This window comes from Chelonia mydas, chromosome 6 (genome assembly GCF_015237465.2).
Source record: "Chelonia mydas isolate rCheMyd1 chromosome 6, rCheMyd1.pri.v2, whole genome shotgun sequence".
Taxonomy (NCBI): Eukaryota; Metazoa; Chordata; order Testudines; family Cheloniidae; genus Chelonia; species Chelonia mydas.
Genome location: NC_051246.2, coordinates 58,218,082 through 58,244,868, shown reverse-complemented (window position 1 = coordinate 58,244,868; position 26,787 = coordinate 58,218,082). Strand labels below are relative to the sequence as shown.

The window sequence follows — 26,787 nt, the reverse complement described above, 5'->3', positions numbered from 1 at the left end:
ATCTACCGGTGGGTAAAAGACTCTATTGGCAGCTGCATGCACCTAAATGGAACTGAGGTCAAGTCCCGAGATCTTCAGATAAAGAAAATATTCCAAGAGTAGTGGGATGCCCATAACTTCAGGGATAAGGCCCTGCTGTGTAGCCCAAGAAGTGAAATGTGTTCATTTGGTGCAGTATGAGCGTCTTGTGGAGGGCTTTTTTTTATTTTATTTTTTTTACTGCTTGAAAGGACCTCTCTCTGCTAGAGAGCACTCCTGGGCTAGTTGAGGTGTCCATCCAAAAACCAAGCCGTCAGTCAAAGTGTGTGTGGGTTGGGGTGTCTGAGTCTGCTATTGTGTTGGGTTTGTAGCTCTGGAAACATCTGAAGCATGAGTGGAGGGTGCTTTGACATGTAGGGGAGAAGTGGGAGCCAGAACTGGTGAGGCCAGAAGGGGGCAATCAGGATGGTTGTTGCTTTCTCTCATCTGCTCTTGTGAATTACTCGTAGTAAGAGGGGTAAGGGGGGAAGGTGTAGCGTCCGGTTCAACCAACCAATGACTAGGGCCTCTCCCCTGTGATTAAGCTCCAGTTCCTCCCCGGGAACAATACTGGGTGCATTTGGTGTTGTTGTGGGACGTGAAAAGATCCCTAACGGGGGTTCCCCACTGACCAAAGATGTCTGTGATCACAGAGTCGTACAACTGTCACTAGTGGCTGGTTGCAAAGTTTCTGACGAGAGCGTCGGCAATCACGTTCTGGGTGCACGACAGGTAGGCTGCTGTCAAAAGAATGTGATGTGTGATAGGGCTGACCTAGGAGAGAAGGCCTTAAAGCCAGAAGCTAAGCAACAAAGGGGAGCTAGCAAACAGGGGAGTTTGAGAGGAATTTGTAATACTGTCGTTATGATTAGGAAGGGTGGCATTGCCAGTGCCAATGCTGCTCCTGTCTCTTCCACCTGCGCCTGTATCCAGACAGACAAGCTAACCATGGATGCCTCTACCCAGATCCTGGTGTGGATTTACAGAGACAGTGGCCTGCATTTCCCACTCTCAGAAAGCCAGGCTGCGGGGGCGACCATCCAGTGCAAAAGGTGGCTGCTGGTGGAATCTCTCAGGAAGCAGGTGGGAGAGCTACAGGAGGAGGTGGCCAGGCTGAAGAGCATCCGTGCCCAGGAGGAATTCCTCGAGAGTATTCACATGGAGACATCCAAGGCTGAGGAAGCTATACAGCTACAGAGGACTACTGTCACACCACAGGGGAAGGAGGATATGGCTTTGTCGTAAAAATAAAGGGAAGAGTAAACCCCTTTAAAATCCCTCCTGGCCAGAGGAAAAATCCTCTCACCTGTAAAGGGTTAAGAAGCTAAAGGTAACCTCGCTGGCACCTGACCAAAATGACCAATGAGGAGACAAGATACTTTCAAAAGCTGGGAGGAGGGAGAGAAACAAAGGGTCTGTGTCTGTCTATATGCTGCTTTTGCCGGGGATAGACCAGGAATGGAGTCTTAGAACTTTAGTAAGTAATCTAGCTAGGTATGTGTTAGATTATGATTTCTTTAAATGGCTGAGAAAAGAATTGTGCTGAATAGAATGACTATTTCTGTCTGTGTGTCTTTTTTGTAACTTAAGGTTTTGCCTAGAGGGATTCTCTATGTTTTGAATCTAATTATCCTGTAAGGTATCTACCATCCTGATTTTACAGAGGTGATTTCTTTACTTCTATTTCTATTAAAAGTCTTCTTGTAAGAAAACTGAATGCTTTTTCATTGTTCTCAGATCCAAGGGTTTGGGTCTGTGGTCACCTATGCAAATTGGTGAGGATTTTTACCAAACCTTTCCCAGGAAGTGGGGTGCAAGGGTTGGGAGGATTTTGGGGGGAAAGACGTGTCCAAACTACGTTTCCCAGTAAACCCAGTTAGAGTTTGGTGGTGGCAGTGGATATTCCAAGGACAAAGGATAAAATTAATTTGTACCTTGGGGAAGTTTTAACCTAAGCTGGTAAAAGTAAGCTTAGGAGGTTTTCATGCAGATCCCCACATCTGTACCCTAGAGTTCAGAGTGGGGGAGGAACCTTGACAGGCTTTGTCACAGGGAGGACATTGGCAGCTAGTTACTGCTGGCAGCAGGCAGTGCTCCACCTCTACTCCCAACCCACCCACCATGGTGATGGAAAACTGATATGCTGCCCTGGCAACGAGCGATGAGGAATAACCCCCAGGAGGAGGAGGAGGAGAAGCCATGTACCCCACAGCCACCACTCCCAGGAGTAAATGTAGGGTCGTGGTGGTTGGTGACACTTCTGAGTGGGACAGAGGCACCCATCTGTTGCCCTGACAGGACATCCCAGGAGGTATGTTGCCTGCCAGGGGACCATATCCGAGATGGTATGGAGGGATTGTCGAGGATCATTCGGCCCTCTGACTACTACCCCATGCTACTCATCCATGTGGGCACTAAATGATACTGTGAGGTATGACTCTCAGCAGATCAGAAGTGACTACAGGGCTCTGGGAGTAAGGGTGAAGGAGTTGGGAGCGCAGGTGGTGTTATCTTCGATCCTTCCGGTCAAAGGTTGGGGCCCAGGCAGAAATACATGCATCCTGGAGCTGAATAGATGCATCCTGCAGGTGAATGCCTGGCTGCAAAGATGGTGTCACCAGGAGGGCTTCAGCTTCCTTGACCATGGGATGCTTTTCCAGGAAGAAGGACTGCTAAGCAGAGATGGGGTCCACCTATCAAGGAAGGGGAAGAGCATTTTTGGATACAGACTGGCTAACCTAGTGAGGAGGGCTTTAAACTAAGTTCGAAGGGGGCAGGTGACCAAATCCCACAGGTAAGTCAAGAACATGGAGACCTGGGAGAAGGTTTGGAATTGAGGGGAACATGGGCTGTTATAACAGGGATAAAGGAAAGACAGAACTGATGGGGGAAATCAAATCAGTATCTTAGATGTCTGTATACTAATGCAAGAAGTATGGGGAATAAGCAGGAAGAACTCAAAATGCTAGTAAATAAATACAACTATGACATAGTTGGCATCACAGCAACCTGGTGGGATAATACACATGACTAGAATATTGGTATCGAAGGGTACAGCTTTCTCAGGAAGGACTGGCAGGGAAAAAAAGGAAGGGGTGTTGCCTTATATATTAAAAATGTATACATTTGGACTGAGATTGAGATGGAAATAGGAGACAGACTTGTTGACAGTCTCTGGCTAAGAATAAAAGGGGTAAAAAACAAGGGTGATGTCATGGTAGGGGTCTACTACAGATCACCTAACCAGGAAGAAGAGGTGGATGAGGCTTTTTTTAAACAGCTAACAAAATCATCCAAAGCACAGGACTTGGTGGTGATGGGGGACTTCCACTACCCAGACATCTGTTGGGAAAATAGCACAGCATGGCACAGATTATCCAATAAGTTCTTGGAATGTATTGGAGACAATTTTTTATTTCAGAAGGTGAGGACAGCTACTAGGGCAGAGACTGTTCTAGGTTTGATTTTGACAAATAGAGAGGAACTGGCTGTGAATTTGAAAGTGGAAGGCAGCTTGGATGAAAGTGATCATGAAATGATGAGTTCATGATTCTAAGAAATGGTAGGAGAACAGCAAAATAAAGATAATGGATTTCAAGAAACAGACTAGCAAACTCAGGGAGTTGGTAGGTAAGATCCCAGGGGAAGCAAGTATAAGGGGAAAAAACAATAGAAGACAGTTGGCAGTTTTTCAAAGGCATTATTAAGGGCACAAGAGGAAACTATACCACTGCTTAGGAAAGATAGGAAGTATGGCAAGAGACCACCCTGGCTTTGATCTAAAAAAAAAAAAAGAGTCCTACAAAAAGTGGAAACTAGGTCAAATTACAAAGAGTGAATATAAGCAAATAACACAAGTATGTAGGTACAAAATTAGAAAGGCCAAGGCACAAAACGAGATCAAACTAGCTAGAGACATAAAGGGTAACAAGAAAACATTCTACAAGTACATTAGAAGCAAGAGGAAGACCAAGGACAGGGTAGGCCCATTACTCAATGAAAGGGGAAAAATAACAGAAAATATGGAAATGGTAGAGGTGCTTAATGACTTCTTGGTTTCATTTTTCACCAAGAAGGTTGGTGGTGATGGGACATCTAACACAGTGAATACCAGTGAAAATGAGGTTGGATCAGAAGAGGCTAAAATAGGGAAAGAACAAGTTAAAAATTACTCGGACAAATTAGATGTCTTCAAGTCATCAGGGCCTGATGAAATGCATCCTAGAATAGTCAAGAAGCTGACTGAGGAGATATCTGAGCCATTAGCGATTATCTTTTGAGAAGTCATGGAAGATGGAAGAAATTCCAAGACTGGAAAAGGGCAAATATAGTGCCCATCTATAAAAAGGGAAATAAGGACAACCCAGTGAATTACAGGCCAACCAGCTTAACTTCTGTACCTGGAAAGATAATGGAGCAAATAATTAAGCAATCAATTTGCAAACATGTAGAAGATAATAAGGTGATAAGTAACAGTCAGTATGGATTTGTCAAGTACAAATCGTATCAAACCAACCTGATAGCTTTCTTTGACAGGGTAACAAGACTTGTGGATGAGGGGAAACGGTAGACATGGTATATCTTGACTTTAGTAAAGCTTTTGATACTGTGTCACATGACCTTCTCATGAACAAACCAGAGAAATGCAACCTAGATGAAGCTACTAAAAGGTGGGTGCAAAACTGGTTGGAAAACCGTTCCCAGAGAGTAATCATCAGTAGTTCACAGGCATGCTGGAAGGACGTAACAAGTGGGGTCCTACATGGATCAGTTCTGGGTCCGGTTCTGTTCCATATCTTCATCAGTAATTTAGATAATAGCATGGAGAGTACACTTATAGTTTGTGGACGATACCAAGCTGGGAGGGGTTGCAAGTGGTTTGGAGGATAGGATTAAAATTCAAAATGATCTGGACAAACTGGAAAAATGGTCGGAAGTAAATAGGATGAAATTCAATAAGGACAAATACAAAGTACTCCATTTAAGAAGGAACAATCAGTTGCACACATACAAAATGGGAAATGACTGCCTAGGAAGGAGTACTGTGGAAAGCGATCTGGGGATCAAAGTGGACCACAAGCTAAATATGAGTAAACAATGTATCACTGTTGCCAAAAAAGCGAACATCATTCTGGGATATATTAGCAGGAGTGTTGTAAGCAAGACACGAGAAGTAATTTGTCCGCTCTACCCTGCACTGATTAGGCCTCAACTGGAATATTGTGTCCAGTTCTGGGCACCACATTTGAGGAAGGATGTGGACAAACTGGAGAGAGTCCAGAGAAGAGCAACAAAAATGATTAAAGGCCTAGAATACATTACCTATGAGGGAAGACTGAAAAAACTCTTTAGTCTGGAAAAGAGAAGACTGAGAGGGGACATGATAACAGTTTTCAAGCATGTAAAAGGTTGTTACAAGGAGGAGGAAGAAAAATTGTTTGTCTTAAACTCTGAGGAGAGGACAAGAAGCAACGGGCTTAAATTGCAGCAAGGGAGGTTTAGGTTGGACATTGGGAAAAACTTCCTAACTGTCAGGGTGGTTAAGCACTGGAATAAATTGCCTAGGGAGGCTGTGGAGTCTCCATCATTGGAGATTTTTAAGAGCAGGTTAGACAAACACCTGTCAGGAATGGTCTACATAATTAGTCCTGCCACGAGTGCATGGGACTGGACTAGGTGACCTCTCAAGGTCCCTTCCAGTTCTACGATTCTATGCACCATTCCCATAGGAGTATAGTTTCGGCACACAGGGCTCAGGATCTCATTCCCCCTTGCTTATTTAAGTAAAAGACTACGGTGGTGGTGTCTAACATGGAGAACTTGCAACCCTGAAATGTTGGCAGGAACACCTGGCAAGCTTTGCGTACTGCCCAGAGTTCCAATATGCTTATGTGCATCCGGGTGTCCCATAGCGTCCAGGTGCCTTGTTTCATGCAGTTGCCCATCCTTCCCCAGGCTGTGAGGGATGAGTGTTATGATAGTCACAGTGGGCAAGGATGGAGGAAGGTCATCCCTGAGCAGATCCGTAGTGGGTCCATCTACCATTGTAGTGAGGAGAGGACGTCAGGTGGCATGCTGAGCAGAGTATGCATAGGTTGATGAGTGGGGGAGTAGACTCTTTGGAGCTACAGCTGAAGGGGGCGCAACTGTAGGTGAGTGAAGGACATGACATATGTGGAGGTTGCCATGTGTACCAAGACAAAGGCAGATTTTGGCCAGAACCGAAAGGTTGGAAGTCACCCAAGTGATTAGTTCTCGCATTGTCTGGAACCTGGAACTCAGGCAGAAGTCGCATTTATGAGAGCTCCTATGAACTCCAGCGACTGTGTAGGACTTAAGGTTGATTTTTGACGTTGATCCTCTGGGAGGAGAGGAGTAGAATGAGTTGGGATGTCGATTCCTGGGTTTCGTCTTGGGACCATGCTGCCATAGCTAGCCACGAAGATAGGAAAAAAGGGGGATCCTCTGACATCTGAGATGAGTTCCAACTACTGAGAAAACTTTGGTGAATACTCCCGGGGCAATGGTAAGTCCAAACAGTAGGACCCTGTATTGAAGGTGTCGAGGTCCCACCTTGAACCTCAGGAACCTTCTGTGTGTCAGCTGTATATTGATATGGAAGTAGGCATCCTGTATATCAAGAGACATAAATCATATGCCTTTTTCTAGGGAGGGAATGATTGTTGCAAGTGTGACCATGCAGAATCTTTGTTTGGAAATGGAATGGTTACCAATATCAGTCTCCATCCTACATTCTTTTTGGGGACTGGGAAGTAGCTTATTTGGAGCATGAATATTGGGGCCATGAGCTCCAGTATGGCCAACTCAGTTGACCCTGATGTTGTGTAGCCTGTGACCATGGCGTTGGATACCAACTCTGTGGGTCAGGCAAGGTGGGGAACTGCCACCATGCTGTTAGAACTGTCTGGTCATCGTGCATCCGGAACAGGACCCATGGACCACGTCGGATATCCGTATCATCTGAATCATAGGAGTCAGAAATCTCGCCAACGGGGGGAGGCAGGAACATAGCAGATAAGGGTCCCTTGGACTTGATGATCAGATTGGGGCCCAGAGAGAACATAGTCCCTATAGTGCAAATAATTTGTGGGGACCAGGGCGCTTCCAAGTCTCCCAAGGGTCAGTGATATCCTATCCATTGGAGGAGCTGGTACCGGAAACTGCATCTGTCTGGGGACTGACATTTCCTGTGACTCTGGCAGAGTCAGAGCTGGCGGAGTCGCAGGATCCGTACGGGTGGATCCAGTGATTGATATGGCTGTTTCTCAGTCTTGTGAGACTTGGAATACCTGGGTCCTTCATGGCTGGAACCCATGATCGGTGCCAAATCTGTCTTAGACGTGGAGGAAGATTTGCTGCCATGCTCATGTACATGCTTTCTTGCTTCATGGCTAGGCCCCGGCATGGGGTGCTTAGCACTAGTACAAGCGGATCCAGACGAGGTTCTGCAGTAGGGGGAAACACCCTTCACATGTTCAGGCCAATATACCGGGGGTGGGGGGGTCCCTGGCCAGGATCCAATGACTGCCTCATGGCAGCCTCCATAAGGTGTGTTTCCTGAGGTGGAGAGTCCAATTCTCTCAAGTATGGGCAGGAAAGGACAGGCAGATACTGCACCTAACCACAATGTGGGCTTCCCCCAAGCAGTACAAACAGCGCTGGTGCTCATTGCTGATGGAAAATGAGTGAAGGCAGGAAGCATAGGTTTTGAACCTCAACATCTTTGGTATAATCCTGTACCCTGGCCCGAATACTGGGGGTGGGGTGTAGGGGGTGGTGGCAAGAATTGCCACCAAAGCAACATCCCAAGTTCTAAGTCTGTCATGAAAGGAAAATTTGAACAAAAATCAAAAAGGGGATACAGAATACAATAAATTGAAACTATGAACAATACTAAGAATATTTTTGTACAGTGTGTCACAAGGATGATAGGAAAGTAAAAGCTCCAACTCAGACCATGAGGTGGTGAGAAGGAACTGGAGACACTGGAGTTCTGCCGTGCCCTTTAACACCTCGGGTGAAGACATGAGGCAGTGCAGGGTGCATACGCAGACTGCTGAACAGTACTATTATCAAAAGTTCTGGTTCTGGGAGCATGGTGCATGCACGTAACCCTCAGTGGAATACAATAGGGACAATCAGCCAAAGGCGGCAGCGTTTTGCTAGACCTAGCTCTTCTCAGGGTCATGAGAAGAAGAGTGGTAGCTTCTTATTCAGACAAGTGGTGAAGTGATCCACCTCACTGGATTCTCTATGGGAACCTGATTCATCACAATCTGATATATGCACCACATGTGAGGATATATCATGGATCAACTCCGTTTGCATGAGACTGTGTTCTTCCTTCCTGCTAGGCATATGGCTTCTGGGATTGTGTGAACAGAATACACTTTCATATCTAAAGGACTTTAGCAGGGCTGCATTAGATGGCAGCTGATCACTCAGTGCCTCTTTCTGTGAGGAGGCAATGCCTCAGAGCAGGTGGAACTCAGGAACCTGTGACTTCAAGTCGCAAGGTCTGGAAGGTATTAGCGACTGCATGGCAGAGTCCTTACTCTCCAGAGGGAGGATTCAGAACTCTCTGAAGATGAAACTATCCTGCTGAGCCTAAAAGGAAACTGGATTTGCTCTGACATGGGTGGCACTGACAGTCTGGTGATTAGTGCTGAAGGCTGCCTTAAACATGTTCTTTGAAGAAGAAATCCTTGAAGCAGTAGGGGCTAGGGCTTGGGCTGTACTTAAGGTAGTTTCCAGGAGTGCCATACTGCTTGAGTGCTCAGCTTGACATTTGCACATAGATCTGATACTTTCCCCTTCTACTCATCCATTAGACATTCTTCTGCCCCAAGGACACTGTTTGAAGCCACTGAGGACTCTTATTGCCTTTTTAGGGCTCAAGTGGATGGAGGATATCCTAAACACCCACACAACAAATAGCTTTGGAGTCAAATTATCTCCCAAACATAGAAAGATGAAGCATCAAGATGAAAATGGAGGCTGAATGCTGAGGCCAATTAGAAAGACTTCAACCACTGAACTGGGGTTCTGCCAAGATCTCTAACTGTGGGACAATATCCTATTGTTTATCTCATAAGCCAATGCGAGCTGAAGAGCCACAGCATTACAAAAAAAGGGAAGGGCAGATCCAATGAGACAACATATAAGGATATCAAGAGACAAATGTAGTGCAATGAAAAGTAGCTTGATAGTTGCAGTTCCTGTGGGAAACTTCTTTGGTGACTGTGGTTCAGAAATGAAATGACAAAAAGTTTCATAGGGTAATGGTTAAACTTCATGGTGGTTCACTACCACCAGCTGAGGGAAGAGGGATTGCTTGTGACTCTACTAGTTACTACTGCCCTTAAGGCCACAAAAATAGCTCAGGGAGCTATGGTTGTTGCATGTTAGGAGAAGGGAGAGGACTGGGAATCCTGCACAGATGGTACCTTTGGAGAAGTCAGCATGATAAATGCAGTGAAATCTCTTAAAAAAAATCACAGCTTTTGCAAGTCTTTAAACACATTCAATAAATGACGAGTAGCTTCTGTGTGTTTTATATCACTTCAAAAAAAATTAACTTAGCTAGAACACTGAAGTCAGGAGGCAGAAAGAAAGCCAACAATTTGCTGGAATACCTAATATGGAACACACTTTAAAAGCTACAAGAATAGCATTCAAACTAATGCAAGTACTAATAAATAATATTCTGCGTGAACTGCACTAGTGGTCCACTTGCACAGATTCATACTATCTGCTATTGGAAAAAGGCTGTTTTGACATCCCTTCTCCATGCAGTGAGAAATTAAGAAATAAAACAAACATTTTAAAATGAGGCTCCTATAATTCATATGGAAGATAAGACCAGAGATGGCAGAGCTCATACAGCTGGGTTGAAGTGGTGACACGGTGGTAGGACAATACTTTTGAAAGAGTGAAGATGTACTGCACAGAATTGTTTTCATAGAACAGTGCAACATTTTACTGAAACTGTAAAATGAGACAGCCAAAAAAATTATAAAAAGCTAGAAACATTTAGAACGTTGTTTTGTCAGTGATGAACTTTTTAAACTAGTCTGATTGTTTCCAAATTCAAACAGTCAAAACTTGTAAGTGGATATCTTAAGTTGTGCATATAGGGTCCAATGGAGGAAACAGGTGTAACTCTTTAATAGAAACAATGGACAGATTACACCCTACACTTTGGTCCTATCACACAACAGGAGAATCATGTTCAAAAATATCTTCAATAAGAGAAAAGTGCCAATATGTTTTTGTATATAGACTAATTTTCAAAACACATTCTGTGCCCATGGGTCCACCCAAACCAAGTTTGCCTTGTGTTAATATCCTCCTTTAAATAAGGTATCAAAGTATTTCAGCTTTTAAAAATATGCAGCATGTGATAAGGAAGTGTATGCAGACCTCACAAAACATTAGGTTGACACAATAGTAAAACCAGTATGCCTTGTGTTCTCTCCTGCCCCACCCAAGCTTTCATTGTTTGCAAAAAATTAAGTTCAGTAACCACTACTTTTAGGACATGTCTACACTGCCTTCAGTTCATACTATGAGGATGTGACTAGCAATGTGCACTGAAGTGCTGAGCTGTAACTCTCCTGCGTGGACACTGCAGGCACAAACGAAAAGGCTTCTACTTCGCATTTAATGTAGTCCTATTTGAAGGGGATCACATTAATGTGAGCTAGGAACCTTTCAGTTCATGCCCACAGCATCCACACAGGGGAGTCATAACACAGCACTAAGTGCACACTGCTATTCACATCCCCTTACTCCAAAACGCGGAGCAGTGTAGACAAACCCTTACTTCACCAAACCACCAATAGAGGGACCTTAGAAACATTTACTCTCACAGCTTTTATTGTTACATTTCTGTTTGACAGTTCAGATTGGAGCATACCAAAAGGAAGGTGTACCTTGGTTGCTGAGTACAGAGTGAGCAGTGGAGATGGATACATGCCAGCAGCTGAAGAGATATTCAGGATTATTCCTGTAGATCTGAAAGGCAATGAAAGCACAGTTACTTGCAGGAAAGAACACATGACTTACAGGCTTCAGAAGTGTCTGTTAACTAAAGGGAAATGTTTACTTGCAATAGGGGTCATGTAGATTCATTTATTTAAAAGAAAAACAGTTCAGAGATTTGCAGTTTGTCTTCTGATGGCTATAGCAGACATGGGCCTCATTCTCTTTTTGTGCACGTATTAATCAGGAGTAACTCCACTGAAGTCAGTGAAGTTACACAAATGTTAAACTACTGTACTAGAAGAAGTAGGCACTGTACATCTAGGCTAGAGGTTTCAAAACTTTGCCCAACTAAGAGGTGCAAGGGCAACTTACAAAGGTGCCCCAAGGGCAGCTTTCAAATCTCTGCTAAAGTGGCAGGAAATAATAGGAGAAATTTGTAATATATTTTGCACTTCTATGGTATCTTTCATAAAGGGACCTGGAGTGGTTTATAAACATCAGTTCACAATGCCCTTGTGAGACAGTAACAAGTACCTATAACCACTGTTCAAATTTTAAAGTAATTTTTTGTTGGACGGGATAGACTTGAAATACACAACAAAAGACAATCCTCTAGACACCAAACACGTTTGGTACCCCACACAGTAAAGCCTACATTTTAAGCATTGATCTGACACATTGGCAATCAGCTGACCTTGTATTTACCTTCCAAACCCCAACTCAGGGCTTGTCTACACTAATGCTAAGGTCAATGTAACTTTCCTTGCTTGGGGTGTGAAAAATCTACCCCACGAGTAAGGGAAGTTGCATCGACTTAAAGCAGTGTCTATGCTGTGTTATGTTGGTGGGAGACGCTCTCCTGCTGACTTAGCTTCCAACTCTTGTTGAGGTGGACTAATTACGTCAACAGGAGAATGCTCTCCTGTCGACATAGCGCACCTTCACCAGATGTGCTATATTGGCACAGATATAGCGTGGTAGCGAAGACAAGCCCTCAGACTATATCATTTGATAAAACAATTAAGATTTAGCAAATGAAAGTTCCTTCAAGTATCTTGTAACTCTTTATTATTCTGACTGCAAGTAATTCATCCACAATGGGGTGGGGAAGTTTTAAGCAAACAGGAAAACTAAGGTTGAAATCTCTCTGAATTGAAGCTTCTGTAATAAACTAACAAGCACTCACAAACCTTTTGTATAACACCTCTGCAAATAGCATAATTAATGTTCCAGTTAATTAGCAAATATCTATCCTTATCGCTATGTAACTGCACTTTGTGAACTGACTGTAAAAAGGCTGCTTTGGAATCACAATGACGTAGTGACATTATTTTTGATAGGTATGCTTAAACACGAGAAGAACAAATTCCATTAAATATATCTTGATTTCCGTTTGTTTCCTGCTAAAGCTTCAGAGTTCCTGATCATAGTATTATTTACTAGTGTAGCAGCCCTCTTGTCTCCCTAGAGTCTTTGTCAAAGTTCCTCAGTAGCCATGATGGGAGAGGCAAAGTATTAACATGGATCAGAAACTAGCTAAGACAAAGTAAGAATAGGACTAAATGGTCAGCTTTCACTGTGGCAAAAGGTTAACAATGGGTGCCACAAGTTTTTCCTAGTAGGTGTGTAGTATATTTATTCTCGAGCTCAAAACAGGAATGAGCAGTGAGATGGCTAAATTTACAGATGTCAAAACCATTTAGATTACTCATACTAGAGACCACTAAGAAGAACTTCATAAGGCCCAACAATGCTACATGAATGGGCTACAGAATGAGAGATGAAACTGAATATTGACAATGCAAATAATGCATATTGGAGAAAATAATTTGAACTAATCATATCCCCTACTGGTTTTTAAATCAACTCTTAACTCAGCTAAAAGACCTGAACATCACTAAGGACACAACTTAATGAAGACCCCTGCTTAATGTGCAGTAATGCTCAAAAAAACAATGTTAGGATGCATATGGAATGGGAGGGTTAACAATACAGAAAATATAATTCAGTTCTAAATTAATGGTATACCCGGACCTGAAATATTGTGCTCAGGTCCTTCTGATCATCCTCTCTCAGAAAAGATACCAGAAATTCAGGGGATTTGATGAGAATATTAGGAAGAAGGAAAAACGCTCATACAAAGGGTTTGAAAAGACAGACTGTTTACTTTATGGAAGAGATTAAATGAGAGGAGCTATGATAAAAGCACACAGAACAGTTAATGGTATAGGGATAGGAGATCAGACTCTTTGATTCACCCTCTTGTAATACAAAAGCAAGTTGACATTTAATTAAAATGAAATACTGGAAATTCAAAACTGGTGAAAGGAAATACTTTTTCCACATGCACAGTTAGGCTGCAGAAGTCATTGCCACAAGAGTTCACTGAGGCCAAAAGCTTAGCAGGATTCAAAAAAAGGATCAGACATTTATGTGGATAAACAAGAACAGTAAATATTTAAAACTCAAACTAAAGTCTTGGAAAGGATATAAACACTTAAGCTTCAGGGCATAAGCCAGTCTCTATTGGGGGTCAGGAAGCAGCTTTCCATAGGGGCAGGTTATACCATAACAACATACTGCAGAGTTTCTTCCTCTGAAACAGATAGCACTGGCCACTGTCAGAGAGAGAATACTGGACTAGGTGGACTACTGGTCTGATCCAGTATGGCAATCCCTATAAAAAATTCCACAAGTCATAAATATAGCCTCCATGCAACAGACTGAGAACCCTACATATTACTATTTTGTTTAGTGCCGACAAAATGCTTTAATGCTGTGAAAGACAAAAACAAAAACTGGTCTTGACCTGAAGAGCTCACAATTTAAACACCACAGAGGGCAGGGAATCCAGATGTAGGGATAACAGTTTCCAATCACCCCATGATTATGGTTTTATTTCTTTCAGGTATCACAGAAGAAACAGGCTTTTTAAGGAGGGATTTGAATAAGGAGAGGGTGTTGGTTTGGCAAACTTGACTGGGTAAATTAAACTTGTGATATGCCCCACTCCTCAGTTTGCTGAAGAAAGTTGATTAGCAATAATAAATAAAAAGGTGACTTGCCTAACACACCCTAACACCTCACCATCATTCTACCTTAAGCAGTACAGTGTAAGAGATGCTATATTTAGCTTTCCCACTGTTGCTATGGTAACCACCGGCTGCTCCAGCTGGAGCAAAGTGGAAAGAGCAAGCTTCCTTCATAATGTAATTATGCACTTGCTACTTCTATAGCAATATATACTATAGTTTGATATTTATCTAGAAAAACAGTCAACTGATTTTTCTTGCTCACAAAGACATAAATCTTAATTTCTTGAGTAGTTCCACGAGGCTCCCACCTTTGCAAACAGCAGACAAAAGTCTGAACATCTACAGCAGAACAGCTCATCTAAGTGTAATACAAAGTGCATATTATAATTTTCATATTTAAAATATAAGCGTTAGGGAACCAGAAGATGAACAAGAGCATAAAGCCTAAATGCCAGCATTTATAGAAAAGGTATTCTTCTAGTGCTGTACGTAATACAAATTAAGAGGAAAGACATAAAAGGCGTGGTGAAGTTCTCCTTACAGACAAAGAGTTAGAGATTATAAAGTCTGCTCTGCTATTCCTTCACCTTGAGACATTATATGGATGTACATTGTACAAAAGTGCGTGCACACAGACAGACAAGTACAGCACTACAATATACACCAAAGTGCATTACAGTAAGTTTTATCTCCTTGAACAGGTTATGCCTAGTGATCATGGGATCGCCAGTATAATACACGCGGACAGAAAGAAAAGGAGTACTTGTGGCACCTTGGAGACTAACCAATTTATTTGAGCATAAGCCTCCATGAGCTACAGCTCACTAGCCCCCTTAACTTTGTCCAGGCTCATAAACCCAGATGAGGAGTTTGTGTTTGGCCCACAAAGTACAGTTAAACACAGCTACCTGCCATTCATACTCTTGGCCTGGTGAGCCACCAGATCTGTTGTGGCTATAGATTCTGAACAGTGTTAATAGCATAATAATTTATACCATGGGTGCAGGGGGCTGCAGAACTGGTTTCTGTACCCCATAAGGTCAAAAAAAAAAAAAAAAAAAAACAACAAAAACTGAGCCAGCAAGAATGTAGAGGCTTTTGTCACCCATCTTTCCTTTTCATATTGAGGGTGCCATCCAGGATGGGGGAACCATTTAAAATAGCTCTATATGACTTGGGGGGGAAGGGGAAGCTCTTGAGATTGGTGAACAATTTCTTAGCACTAATATGACTTTTGTCTTCAAACTGCTTTTTGAATATAAAGTCTCACCCTCCTGTGAAGTAAGTATGTATCACCATTTTACAGATGGGGCAACTGAGGCAGAAGGATGAAGTGAATTGCCCATGGCTAGTCAGAACTAGAACTCAGCATACATTGGTTCCCTGGTTTATATTCAGACTATGCCACTCAATATTTGTCAAGTTGTATGTAAGTGTATACCAGGCTTAACAGAAAAGCAAAGTTCCTGCCCTTAGAAAGTGACAATCTAACTGAAACAAACAGAAAAAGATACAAGACAAAAATAAAAGACCAAACAGTGCTATACACAAGGTTTGAGAAGGAATGCAGGGCAGCTTTTTGAAAGAGGTGCTTTTAAAAGGAGATATTTGAAGAAAGAGGCTGCCTAGTGGACAGAGCAGGAAGTCTCTTTAAAATGACAGGCGGTTTGAAGGCTGCCACAATGCTGAGTGTGTGGTGAATAGAGAAAAGGAACAATCAAAAGAGAAAACAAAGGGAAGAAGTACAGCTGAAGATAATCTCTGCCAGCCACATCTACGAAAATCTCCTAAATAGCGTTGTTTTATATATGGCCTACACCTTTTTCATTTGTTACAATTTCTAAATTTGTTTAAAAGAATCCCAGTGCACACAATGTTAAACCCCTCAGAAAAGCTGAGTGACTTCAGTAATGTCCATCTCTTTTCCTTTCATGGCAACAGTAGAGCTACTCAGAATATTTTTACTGCATTTGATTTTGCAGTCAGGCATATGCTATTTATGGTCATGAGCAAAACTACAGCTGCCAGCTTCATACAGGGGAGCAAAGGGTCCCACACTTTGGTCAAGAAATAATTTTTGGCCTATGAATCAGGAAACGTCTCCACATGTGTGCTAAGAAAGTGAATCCCAGGGTATACAGACACAAAAGGTTAATTATTTAAGCGCTCGTCAATATTTTAGGTTTGTTTACATACCAACACCACCAGGCTGCATTACCTATGCAAATGGTACTGAAGCATTGTATGTGTTCCCCTCCCATTGTATTTATTTAGTGATGCCAAAAGCAGCAAACTAATCATCATGGCTACCATGCCTGGTCCTATGCAATCTTCCATACAGCCCCACAACCCTTGGAAATCCAGGCATAGTTCTTGAACAAAAACTGTGAAAATCATGGAACAATCAACATCAACTAGAAAACTGCCACTAGGCTGAGACTTCGGGGCTTTAGTTTTACCTGGGATCTAACCAGGAAGTCAATATATGTCTCCAGCAGTGAAAGACTGGTGTGCATTAACTGTTATTTTAAAGAATTGCCTCCAATTCTGATTTACTATATGATCACACACTTCCCTCAATATGCCTCCTACTGTATAATGAGAGCACATTCTGAATCCATTTTACTTACAATGACTCTGAGAAATAGCCTTCAGAAGGTTATTCCCAGGAACTGTAGCCACCCCCTCAGAATAGCAGGTTGTTGAGTTAGTGCCGATGAGTCAGACGGGCTTTTTAATTCTGTTCTAAAAGAAATCACCACAACAGTGGAGAAGGGGGAAGAGGAAAAATAAAAAGGGAATCGAGTGGAAAAGGCTTCCACCGTCTGATGATTCATGCACCATCAGCGTGACTCACCCAGCAATACTCTGCTGTTAAAACATGGAGGGTAGGTTGATTAGTCACAGTAATGAATTTTTCAAAGAAAGGATTCTCCCCTATAAATAACGATGACTTTGTCTGTATAGTGTTTGCGTGACTCACCTTTCCACCATGCCGGGTAGCACCAATCGTGTCATCTACAAAAAAAGGAAAGAAAACATTCGTGATGGCTGGGAATGTAGATACAGAGTGAGGGAATCCTTCCCTCCCAGAGGCAGCTGCTCAACCTCCACTCAAGTCACTCTAGGGGAAACTGAAGACTACATTTTGTACAGGCAGTTTATTTTTATTCAGTGTAACTTGGCAGTGTCAAGAAGTTATGTGCAGTGAATCTGTTGAATTCATCTGCACTGGTAACATCAGTACAGTGGGAGAATCAATTTATCTCAGATATTTTCCACTTCTACAGCACTTTTCATCAGAGGCTTTCAAAATGATTTGCAAACAATGTCATATCACTAGGATGTTTTGGGGCAGGTATAACCTCTGTTTTACAGATAGCCACACAGGGGTAACCAAGTAAGTGGAAAGGCTAACAACAGAATCCAATAGTTTCCCGTCCTTTATGCCATCCATCCATCCTTCCCTCCATCCTCCTCTTTTAATTGTGAAAAAAAATTTTAGTGAAAAAAATATTTTCATTTGGTTTTGAGTGGCAAAAGCACTAGCCAGAGTGTAGGCAGGTACTCTGCTAACTTTGGTAGGCCGCTCTTTCAATGCAGCTTGCTATTGAGCTGAATCCCACCTATTAAAGAACACATTCTTTTCTGAGGACACTACGCCATCTGTGTAATAGAAAATAATTCCTACTAGAAACCAGATGGAGGTAAAGAGGTCAATCAGATTTCACGCCTGACCCAGGCCAAGTATTGTTTGAACAAAGTCTTCTAGTATGAATGTGAGAATATTATATGCAATATATGTACACAGGCACAGAAGTTATAGGTTATTGTTCTGGTGATGAAGTTCAGAGTAGTCCTAGTTTGCATGCTGTGGCTTTTGTTTTTAAACTACAGCTCCTTTAACAACAGAATGAGATCAAGTTACATATAGGAAATATTCAGGACCATTCTAGCAAAGAAAATTTTTCTTAACACAATCCAGCTGGAAATACAGCTTTTTCACACCACGAACATAACCTATATCCACATGGGGGCCGTAGTCATGCAAGCTTTTATAAGGTGCAAACAGACTACAGTCCAGACAAGCAAGATACATACTTGGTGCTTTAAAAGGGCCAATTTCACAGAGCTGAAAATAACTGTCAGCGAATTAAGATGGGAGGAAGAATTTAATCAAGAATAGGAATAATGATAACTGGGAATTGTTTAAGACCACTTTACTAGATGCTCCAAAAGCCACAATTGAGGAAGAAGGCTTTATTGATTATTGATATTGATAATATTGATATTATAATGTGTGTATATATATATATATATATATATATATATATATATATATAACAAATGGAAGGGAAAGGAAGTTGATAGTAATGAATAAAAACCAGAAGATAGGAACTGCAGAAAGTTGAAATGGGAAGCAAAGGGACACAAGGAGAAATCTATGGCCAGCAGAGTTAAGGACAATAGGAAGGAATCCTAACAATGGTATTGGTCCATTACTTGATGGAAATAGTAGAATTGTCAATAATAATATAGAAAATGTGAAGTGTTAAATAAATATCGCTTTCTGTATTTGAGGAATAAGGATGCTATTGTCGTATCATATGATCACACTCTTTCCATTCCACTAATATCTCAGGAGGATGTTAAACAGCAGCTATTAACAGGGAGGCATTTAAATCAGCAACTCCCAATAACCTACTTCCAAGAGTTTTATAAGAGCTGGCTGAGGAATGTGCTGGACCATTAATGTTGATTTTCAATAAAACTTGGAATACTGGGGAAGTTCCAGAAGTCTGGAAAAAAGCTAATGTTGTGCCAATATTTAAAAAGGATAAAGGGGATGATCTGTAAGTCTGACATCAATCCTTGGCAAAACAATGGCACAGCTGATGAGGGACTCAATTAATAAAGAATAAAAGGAGAGTGATATAATTAATACCAATCAACATGGGTTTATGGAAAATAGATCCTGTCAGATTAACTTGATTTCCTTTTTTGATGAGATTGCAAGATTGATTGAGACGGTAATATTGCTGATGTAATATACTTAAACTTCTGTAAGACATCTGACTTGTACTGGACAACATTTTGATTAAAGAGCTAGAACAATATAAAATTAACCTTGCCCATTAAATGGATTAAAAGCTGACTGTTACATCTCAAAAGGTAACTGTAAATGGGAAATCACATTGAATGGATGCATTTCTAGTGAGGTCTTGCAGGGATAAGTTCTTGACGCTATGATATTTAACTTCTTAACAATGATCTGGAAGAAAACAAAATAATCACTAATAAAGTTTGTAGATGACGTAATTGGGGGAGTCGTAAATATCGAAGAGTACAGATCACTCATTCTGGATTACTTGGTAAACTGGGCACAAGCCAATACTACATGTTTTAATACAGCTAAATCTATATATATCTATATATCTATATATATACATAGGCTATGATAACTGGATGGGGGACTCTATCCTGGGAAGCAGTGACTTTGAAAAAGACTTGAGGGTTGTAATGGATAATCAGCTAAACATGAGTTCCAAGTGCGATGCTGTGGCCTAAAGGGCTACGGCAATCCTTGGATGCATAAACAGGGGAATCTCAAGTCGGAGTAGAGAGGTTATTTTACCTCTGTACTTGGCGCTGGTGTGACCTCTGCTGAAATACTGAATTCAGTTCTGGAGTTCACAATTCAAAATGGATGTTGATAAATTTGAGTGTGTTCAGAGAAGAGCCACAAGAATTATTAAAGGGTTAGAAAACATGCCATATAGTGATGGACTCAAAGGACTCAATCTATTTAACTTAACAAAGAGAAGGTTAAGGCGTGACTTGATTACAGTCTAAGTACTGATATGGGGAACAAATATTTAATAGTGGCCTCTTCAATCTAGCAGACTAAGGTACAGTGCGATCCAGTGGCTGGAAGTTGAAGCTAGACGAATTCAGACTGGAAATAAGGGGTAAATTTTTAATCGTGAGGGTAAAACAGATTATCAAGGATGGCGGTGGATTCTCCATCACTGGCAATTTTAGAATCAAGATTCAATGTTTTTCTCAAAGACACATGCTAGGAATTTTCAGTGAAATTCTCTGATCTGTGTTATACAGGAGGTCAGACCAGATTATAACAATGGATCCTCTGACCTTGGAATCTATGAATAAGCTATCCCAATGCCCTGAAATAAGCTACCTCAACAATGACTTTGATAGGCCACCATCTCCAAACACAAGATCTGACTCAATTTCCCAACTACCTCAGAAATCCCCCTTAGAGCCTAGAGTGCTAATTTTAGAAAAAACATCAAGCTCTAGACAGATTTTTGTCTCTGTGTACTTTCGGCAGGGATTGGCTCCAATTAGGGACACTGGTATGAGGGTCTGTTTATTTCCAATTGTAACAGGAGGTGGAAACATATATGGGTATGCTATCCAAATATTTTGCAAAGTTATTTAAAAACAGCTCTATAATTATAATTCATGCTTTTAATTAAGGACTTTTCCTTGGTCCTTACACACACACACACACACTCACTCCTCTAACTTTAATTTTATTGAACGACAGTCCTACTGAAAAGTTTTAAGGAAAACAAGCACCAAACTGTATTTCAAGAGATAGTGATCAGCCTTTTTTAAAAAATTGAGTATTATAGTAGAATTTAACTCATCAATGAATAACTCTTGGCCAAAATACCAGATATAATGCATTTTAGTAATTAGAGCTAGAAAAGACGTTAGGTCAGCGTTCATGCCTGTGACAAGTTCAAGATACCATCCCCAATAGTATCAGTTCAATATCTGATCAGTCATTTATACCAATGCCAAGAAATAGCAACTGCCAATGATCTTCACGCCCCTTATATCGTATAGCATTCTTGTGTTCCAACAAGATTTCTGGAGGAGCAATATAAAATGGCCCCAAAACAATGCTTCCCACTGGATCCAATTTATTTTGACAGTTTTACAAGAATGACTTTTGCAGGATAGTGGCAGTGGTGGTGAATCTATGTAGATAAATTGTGAAAGTGTAGAACAACTCCATTTCAAGACATCTTTGTGCTTCTATAACCATTTTTTTAAAAACTTCATATCTTAATATTAATTCTGAAGTATTATTTGTATTATTGTAGCACCTGTGAGCACCAGCCATGGACCAGGACCCAATTGTGCTAGACCTTGTCTATACTTTAAAGTTACTAAGAATGCTTCTGGCCAACATCGCTACCATCATTCAGGGAAGTGGTGTTATTACATCGATGGAAAAAACCCTTTTGTCGGCACAGGCTGTGTCTGTATTACTGAATTATGCCAGCATAGCTATCCCTAGACATACCTCTAGGTGCTGTACAAACACACAACAAAAAGATAAACTGTGACCCAAACAGCATACAATCTTACCACTGTGTTAGCTCTCACATACTCTTATGGTGAGTTTGAGCTATATTCTGCTCTAAACAAAAAACTTCCCTACAAAGAGGGAAGAAAAAGCCAACAGTCACAAAATGGAACAGCTAAGTTTCAGTTACACAAGTTCTTATAAAGCCAAAGTAGACTCTTCTATTACATGGCATGAGCAGTTTCTATCTGATGTCATGTGATCCCTAGGGTGGGTAGGAACCATGGCCTTTACCACTCAAAGAAAGGAAGTCAAGATGGCAGCAGCAAAGAGGCTGGATCCAAAGACGTACAGACCTGGCACCTGTGGTGTTCGTTCTGTCCAAAGCCCTCCAGCTGAGTCTTTTGCTCAGTGGCTGTATGTTGTCAGAAACGTGATTAGCCATCTTTTAGAACACCCTCCCAGAGCCCAAGCCACAGAGTCTTAAGTAGATGCTGTACTAATATTTCATTCTGGAGCAGTTAACCTCTTCTCTAATCACAGACTCATTTCTTCATCCCATTCCCACAGAAAATATCAATACAGGAAACCCTTCCACAAACTGGAGATACCACGCTCCTAGCTCAGTGTAAATTGAATTAATTGCTTTGGAAGTGGGGGCCAATACGTTAACCTTCATCCCGCCCAAGTAAATAATGACATCAGGCCTTAGACTTAACTGAAATCTGTGGTGTGAAATGCCTTCAGTCAGTTTTGTATATTGCACACATGGAAAATATGGAAGTTCCCTGTAACTTATGGAGGTTCTTCAAGATGTCTTGCCCCTATCTGTATTCCACATTTGGTTATGCATGCGCATCATGCACCTGAGATCCGCAATTTCTAGCAAGTAGTGTCAGTTGGTCCACACCTCAGCAGTTGTTCTTCTTGTACTCTGAAACAAGGGTACGTACAGCGATACAGACCAATTCCTCAAGTTCCTCTCCTACTGCTAATCAGAAGGATCCAAAGAAAGGGGAAGGAGAGCGGATAGTGGAATACAGATAGGGACCACACATCTTGAAGAACATCCAGTTACAGGTAAGTAACCTCCCTTACTTTGAGTGCTGGTCCCTGTGTGTATTCCACATGAGTGATTGACAAGCAATATTTAAACAGGAGGGGGTGGAAGGATGCAATTGGTATAGATGCCTATAGAACTGCAGTCCCAACAGCTGCATCTGCAGGAGGCAGCTTGAACTAATACATGATGCTTTGTGAACATATGAATGGAGCTCCAGATATCTACTAAGGTATTAATCGAAGAGATGCTATTAAGGTTGTTTGTGTTCTAGTGGAATGAACTCTCACCCCACGTGGGAGAGAAATACACACCACTTGATGACAAAATGATGCAGCCAAAGATACTTAGTCTCTGAGCAGATAATGCCTAGCCTTGCCATCATTCCATTGTAGCAACAAATTGCCTTGGTGATTTTCTAATCCATGTTGTCCTTTGCAGGTATAATGCCAGACCTTGTCTGATGTTGAAAGAGTGAAGTCTACTCTCCTACCAGGAAGCAGGAGGTTTTTGGGAAGAATACTGGTAAATTCAAATTACTTTAGGGATGAATTTCAGGTGAAAGTGAAGGGAAACCTCCTTATGAAAAATGGTGTACAGTAGGTCTACCAGGAGTGCTCCCATTTCACTGATCGTTCTGATCAATGTGATGGCAACTAAAAAGGTGACATTCATGTAAAGACGGGACATAGAATATGGAGCCAGTTCTTCAAGTAATGATGTGGTTAGTACTTACAGTATGAGGTTGAGGTCCCATTGTGGTTCAGGTTTCACCACCGGTGGAAAGGTTCCTGAAAGTCCTACCTAGAATAGAGTTATTGCTAGATGAGTAAAAATAGAGTGTCTCTCCACTGGGGGGATGGAAGGCACTGACTGCTGCTAGATGGGCCTGCAGGGAACTAATGGAAAACCCTGACGTTTTCATGGACAGAAGATAGTCTGAATAGACTGAATGGCTTCTGAGCATGAATGTTCTAAGATCTGATGCTCATCCAAACACCAGGACATGATGTGAAGGAAGCCTGGGCTGGGATGTCAGATCTTGCCATTCTCCTGAGCTAGTAGATACTGGAAGGGTCAGATGCTGATGGGAGGAGGAGTTAACATTTGCAGAAGGTCCAGAAACCAGAACTGTCTGCGTCATCAGTTGGGTGCTATGAAAATGCCAAGCTGTGACAGAGCGAATCTTCCATAGAACTTGTGGTAGTGGACAGATGGGAGTAAAAGCATATCTGAGATGATCTGTCCAGGATAATAGAAAAGCATTTGCCCCTGGAATTGCAGTTCAGAGCTGCCCTGGAGCAGTATAGAATAAACTTCTTGTTTGTTTGGGATCCAAACAGATTCCAGGATGGTGTTCCTCACTGTGTGAGGATCTTGTTGAGGATTGAATTGTGTTATCTCCCACTTAAGACCATAAGAATGGCCATACTGGGTGAGACCAAAAGTCAATCTAGTCCAGTATCCTGTCTTCTGACAGTGGCCAATGCCAGGTGTTTCAGAAAGAATGAACAGAACTGGCAATCAAGTGATCCATCCCCTGTCACCCATTCCCAGCTTCTGGCAAACATGGGCTAGGGATACCACCTCTGCTCATCCTAACTAATAGCCACTGATGGACTTATCCTTCATGAATAGGAGAAGCGCCTGCTGAGAAAATTCATTAAACAATCCCGTGCACCTGATAGATATGTAGCTAAGAGAGTTATGTGATTTGACACATCAATTTCATAAATTGACTTCTTCTAGGCAGAGAGGAAGAGATTTTGCTCCACCTTGTTTATGTGAGTGTCATGTTGTCTGATATTATTTGGACATGGTGAGATGAAATAAGTGGAAGGAATGCATTACAGACTAGATGGACTGCTCTAAGTTCCAGTAGGTTGATATGCATCCTGGTCTCATGAGAAGTCCATGCACATTTGGGGGAGGGGTGTAGTTCTCCAGGTGGGATTCCCAGCCAATAAGTCTTATGTCGGACAAGGTCACATCAGGTGTGGGTGTGATGAAAGGAACTCCCACATATACTCGTTCCAGGTTCAACCACCAGACAAGAGAATATGTGACTTTGGTGGAAATTCTTACTCTTGTGTTTACGTGGTCTCTGTCTGGACAGTAGATGGACCACAGCCAGGCCTGTAGGCAATGTACGTGAAGACTGGCAAACGGTGTTACATAAGTGCATGATGCCATGGAGCAGATCAGGGAAAGGCAGCCCTTGACAAAGATTCATGGTCTGAAAAGTAACTTTCTTATCACATTGTTCATGGCTTGGTATATTTCCATAGGAGACAGGCCCATGCTGAGATTGAATCTAGGGTCACTCCTATAAAGTCTATAGTTCTAGTAGAAAAAGTGGACTTTTCTTTGTTGACGAAGAGTCTCAAGGCTGCCGGATGACGAAGCAAGAACAGCCATTGAATGTACCTCCTGACTAGAGTAACCCATTATGAGCCAGTCAACTAGATACAGAAAAGACTGTACTTGTGATGTCTCATTTGGCTCGCCACCATTGAGACGACCTTCATGAAGACCCTGGGTGCTGTTGCTAATCTAGCTGGGAGTATTCTGAACAGTGATGTTCTTGTCCCATCAGAAACCTCAGGAACCTTCTGTGGAATGGATGAATCTTCATATGAAAGTAGGTGTTTTTCATGCCAAGAGCTGTGAACAGCATTCCCTCCTTTATGGAGGGGATTATTGATGCCAGCATAACAATTTGGAATTCTGATTTGTGAACAAAAACGTTTAATTGCTGAAGGTCAAGAATGAGTCTCCATCCTCTATTTTTCTTGGAGACTACGAAATATGAACAATTGCCTTGTTACTGATGTGGCACTTATTCTACAGCCTTCACTGCATGAGAGAATCTGCCTCCTGACAGAGATCTGCTCGTGAGAGTGGTCCCTGAGGAGGGGCCAGAAAGAAGCTGTGAGTGTGGGGAAGGAACTCTATAGAGTAGCTGCAGTGGATGATTACTAGTACCTATTTTGTCCGTTGTGATGACCCTCCAAATTGTGGGCAAAGAGGGTGAAGCAGCCACCAAAGGTTGGGGGGGTGGGGGGCCAGTAGTGGATGGCACCAATAGTATTAAGCAGTGCTCAATTGCACCATCAAAAATAACCCCTGGATGGTGGATTGGGTTAAGTAGTTACAGATGTGGTAAAAAGAACTGTATAGCTAGGCCTTTGTACCCTCTAGTATTTACGTGGTGGTTCAAATGAGCACTGGTGGTAGAACAGTTGGGGAGGTGGTCTTGGTTAATACATCTGTTTATGGGTGTTTCCTCTTTGAGGCCAGGCTGTAAGTGTCCACGTAGTGGAGGGCTGTCCTAGAGACCTTCAATGAGCCTAGAGACATCAGTCTTCTTGTTAAATAAATTAGACCCATCGAAAGGCAAGTCCTCTATGGTATGTTGAGCCTTCCTGGGGAACCCCACGATGTGCAGCCAAGATTCATGCCTCATGACCACTCCTGTGGCTATCCCTCGAAACATAATGTCAGCGGCATCCACTCTGGCCACCAGTTTGCCTTCCTCAATGAGAGCCTGGAAATGGGCCCTGTCCTCTTGATGGAGTTTGCCCTTGAAGTCAAAAATTTTCAAGTAATTGTTGAAATCCTATTTTGCTAACAAAACTTGCTAGTTAGCTATACAGAACTGAAGACTTGTAGAAGAAAATGCCTTCCTCCCTAGGAGGTCAAGTCATTGTTGCCTTGAGATGCTGTAAACCTAGACCTTTCAGTGGCTGTTTGCACCACTAAGGAGTTGGGCGCTGGGTGTGAGAAAAGAAACTCCGCTCCTTTGGCTGGTACAAAAATCGCACCTATCAGCCCTTTTTGGGGTGCGGGCATAAGAGACCAGAGTGTACCAGACTACCCTAGCTAGTTACATGATGGCCGGCTGAGATCTTACAAGCTGAGATACGTGCCTCCCCCAGACAATAAAAGCAACATTGGTACTTGTCACTCACAGACAAGGAGTGGGGCCGGGAGAGGTTTTTAAACCCTGGGACTCTTTGCACAGTCTGTCTGCAGGGAGAAACGAAATTGTACTAACTATACTAAGACAAACTCTAACCCCAGGAGGAATATGCATGAAGAAGAATCTTATGTTCAGGCATGTATAATTAACTCTCCCATGCCCCTGTATGTGCAGCATTAGTACAAACAGTAATTCTTTCCTTAATATTAAAATGATCAAGCCTTTCTTATTCATTACTGTTCAGAAGTGAGATGGGGTGACTAAAGACAGTCAGATACATTACATAGTGAATGTGACATCACTGCTGATTAACAGTGACATTACAAATCCATTCCGGAAAAAC

At 42.1% G+C, this 26,787-nt stretch overlaps 1 protein-coding gene across 2 annotated transcripts in view; it reads right to left on the bottom strand.

Moving 5' to 3' along the window:
- The window catches only part of HSD17B12 (hydroxysteroid 17-beta dehydrogenase 12), a 191,582-nt gene that overhangs the window by 13,139 nt on the left and 151,656 nt on the right, over positions 1-26,787 (bottom strand). For both annotated transcript variants that reach the window (XM_043548218.1, XM_037900084.2), the window contains 2 exons: positions 17,044-17,078; positions 10,974-11,055 (listed from right to left, as the gene is read on the bottom strand). In XM_043548218.1, the coding sequence (XP_043404153.1) occupies positions 10,974-11,055; positions 17,044-17,078 (117 nt within the window). The remainder of the gene's footprint in view (positions 1-10,973; positions 11,056-17,043; positions 17,079-26,787) is intronic.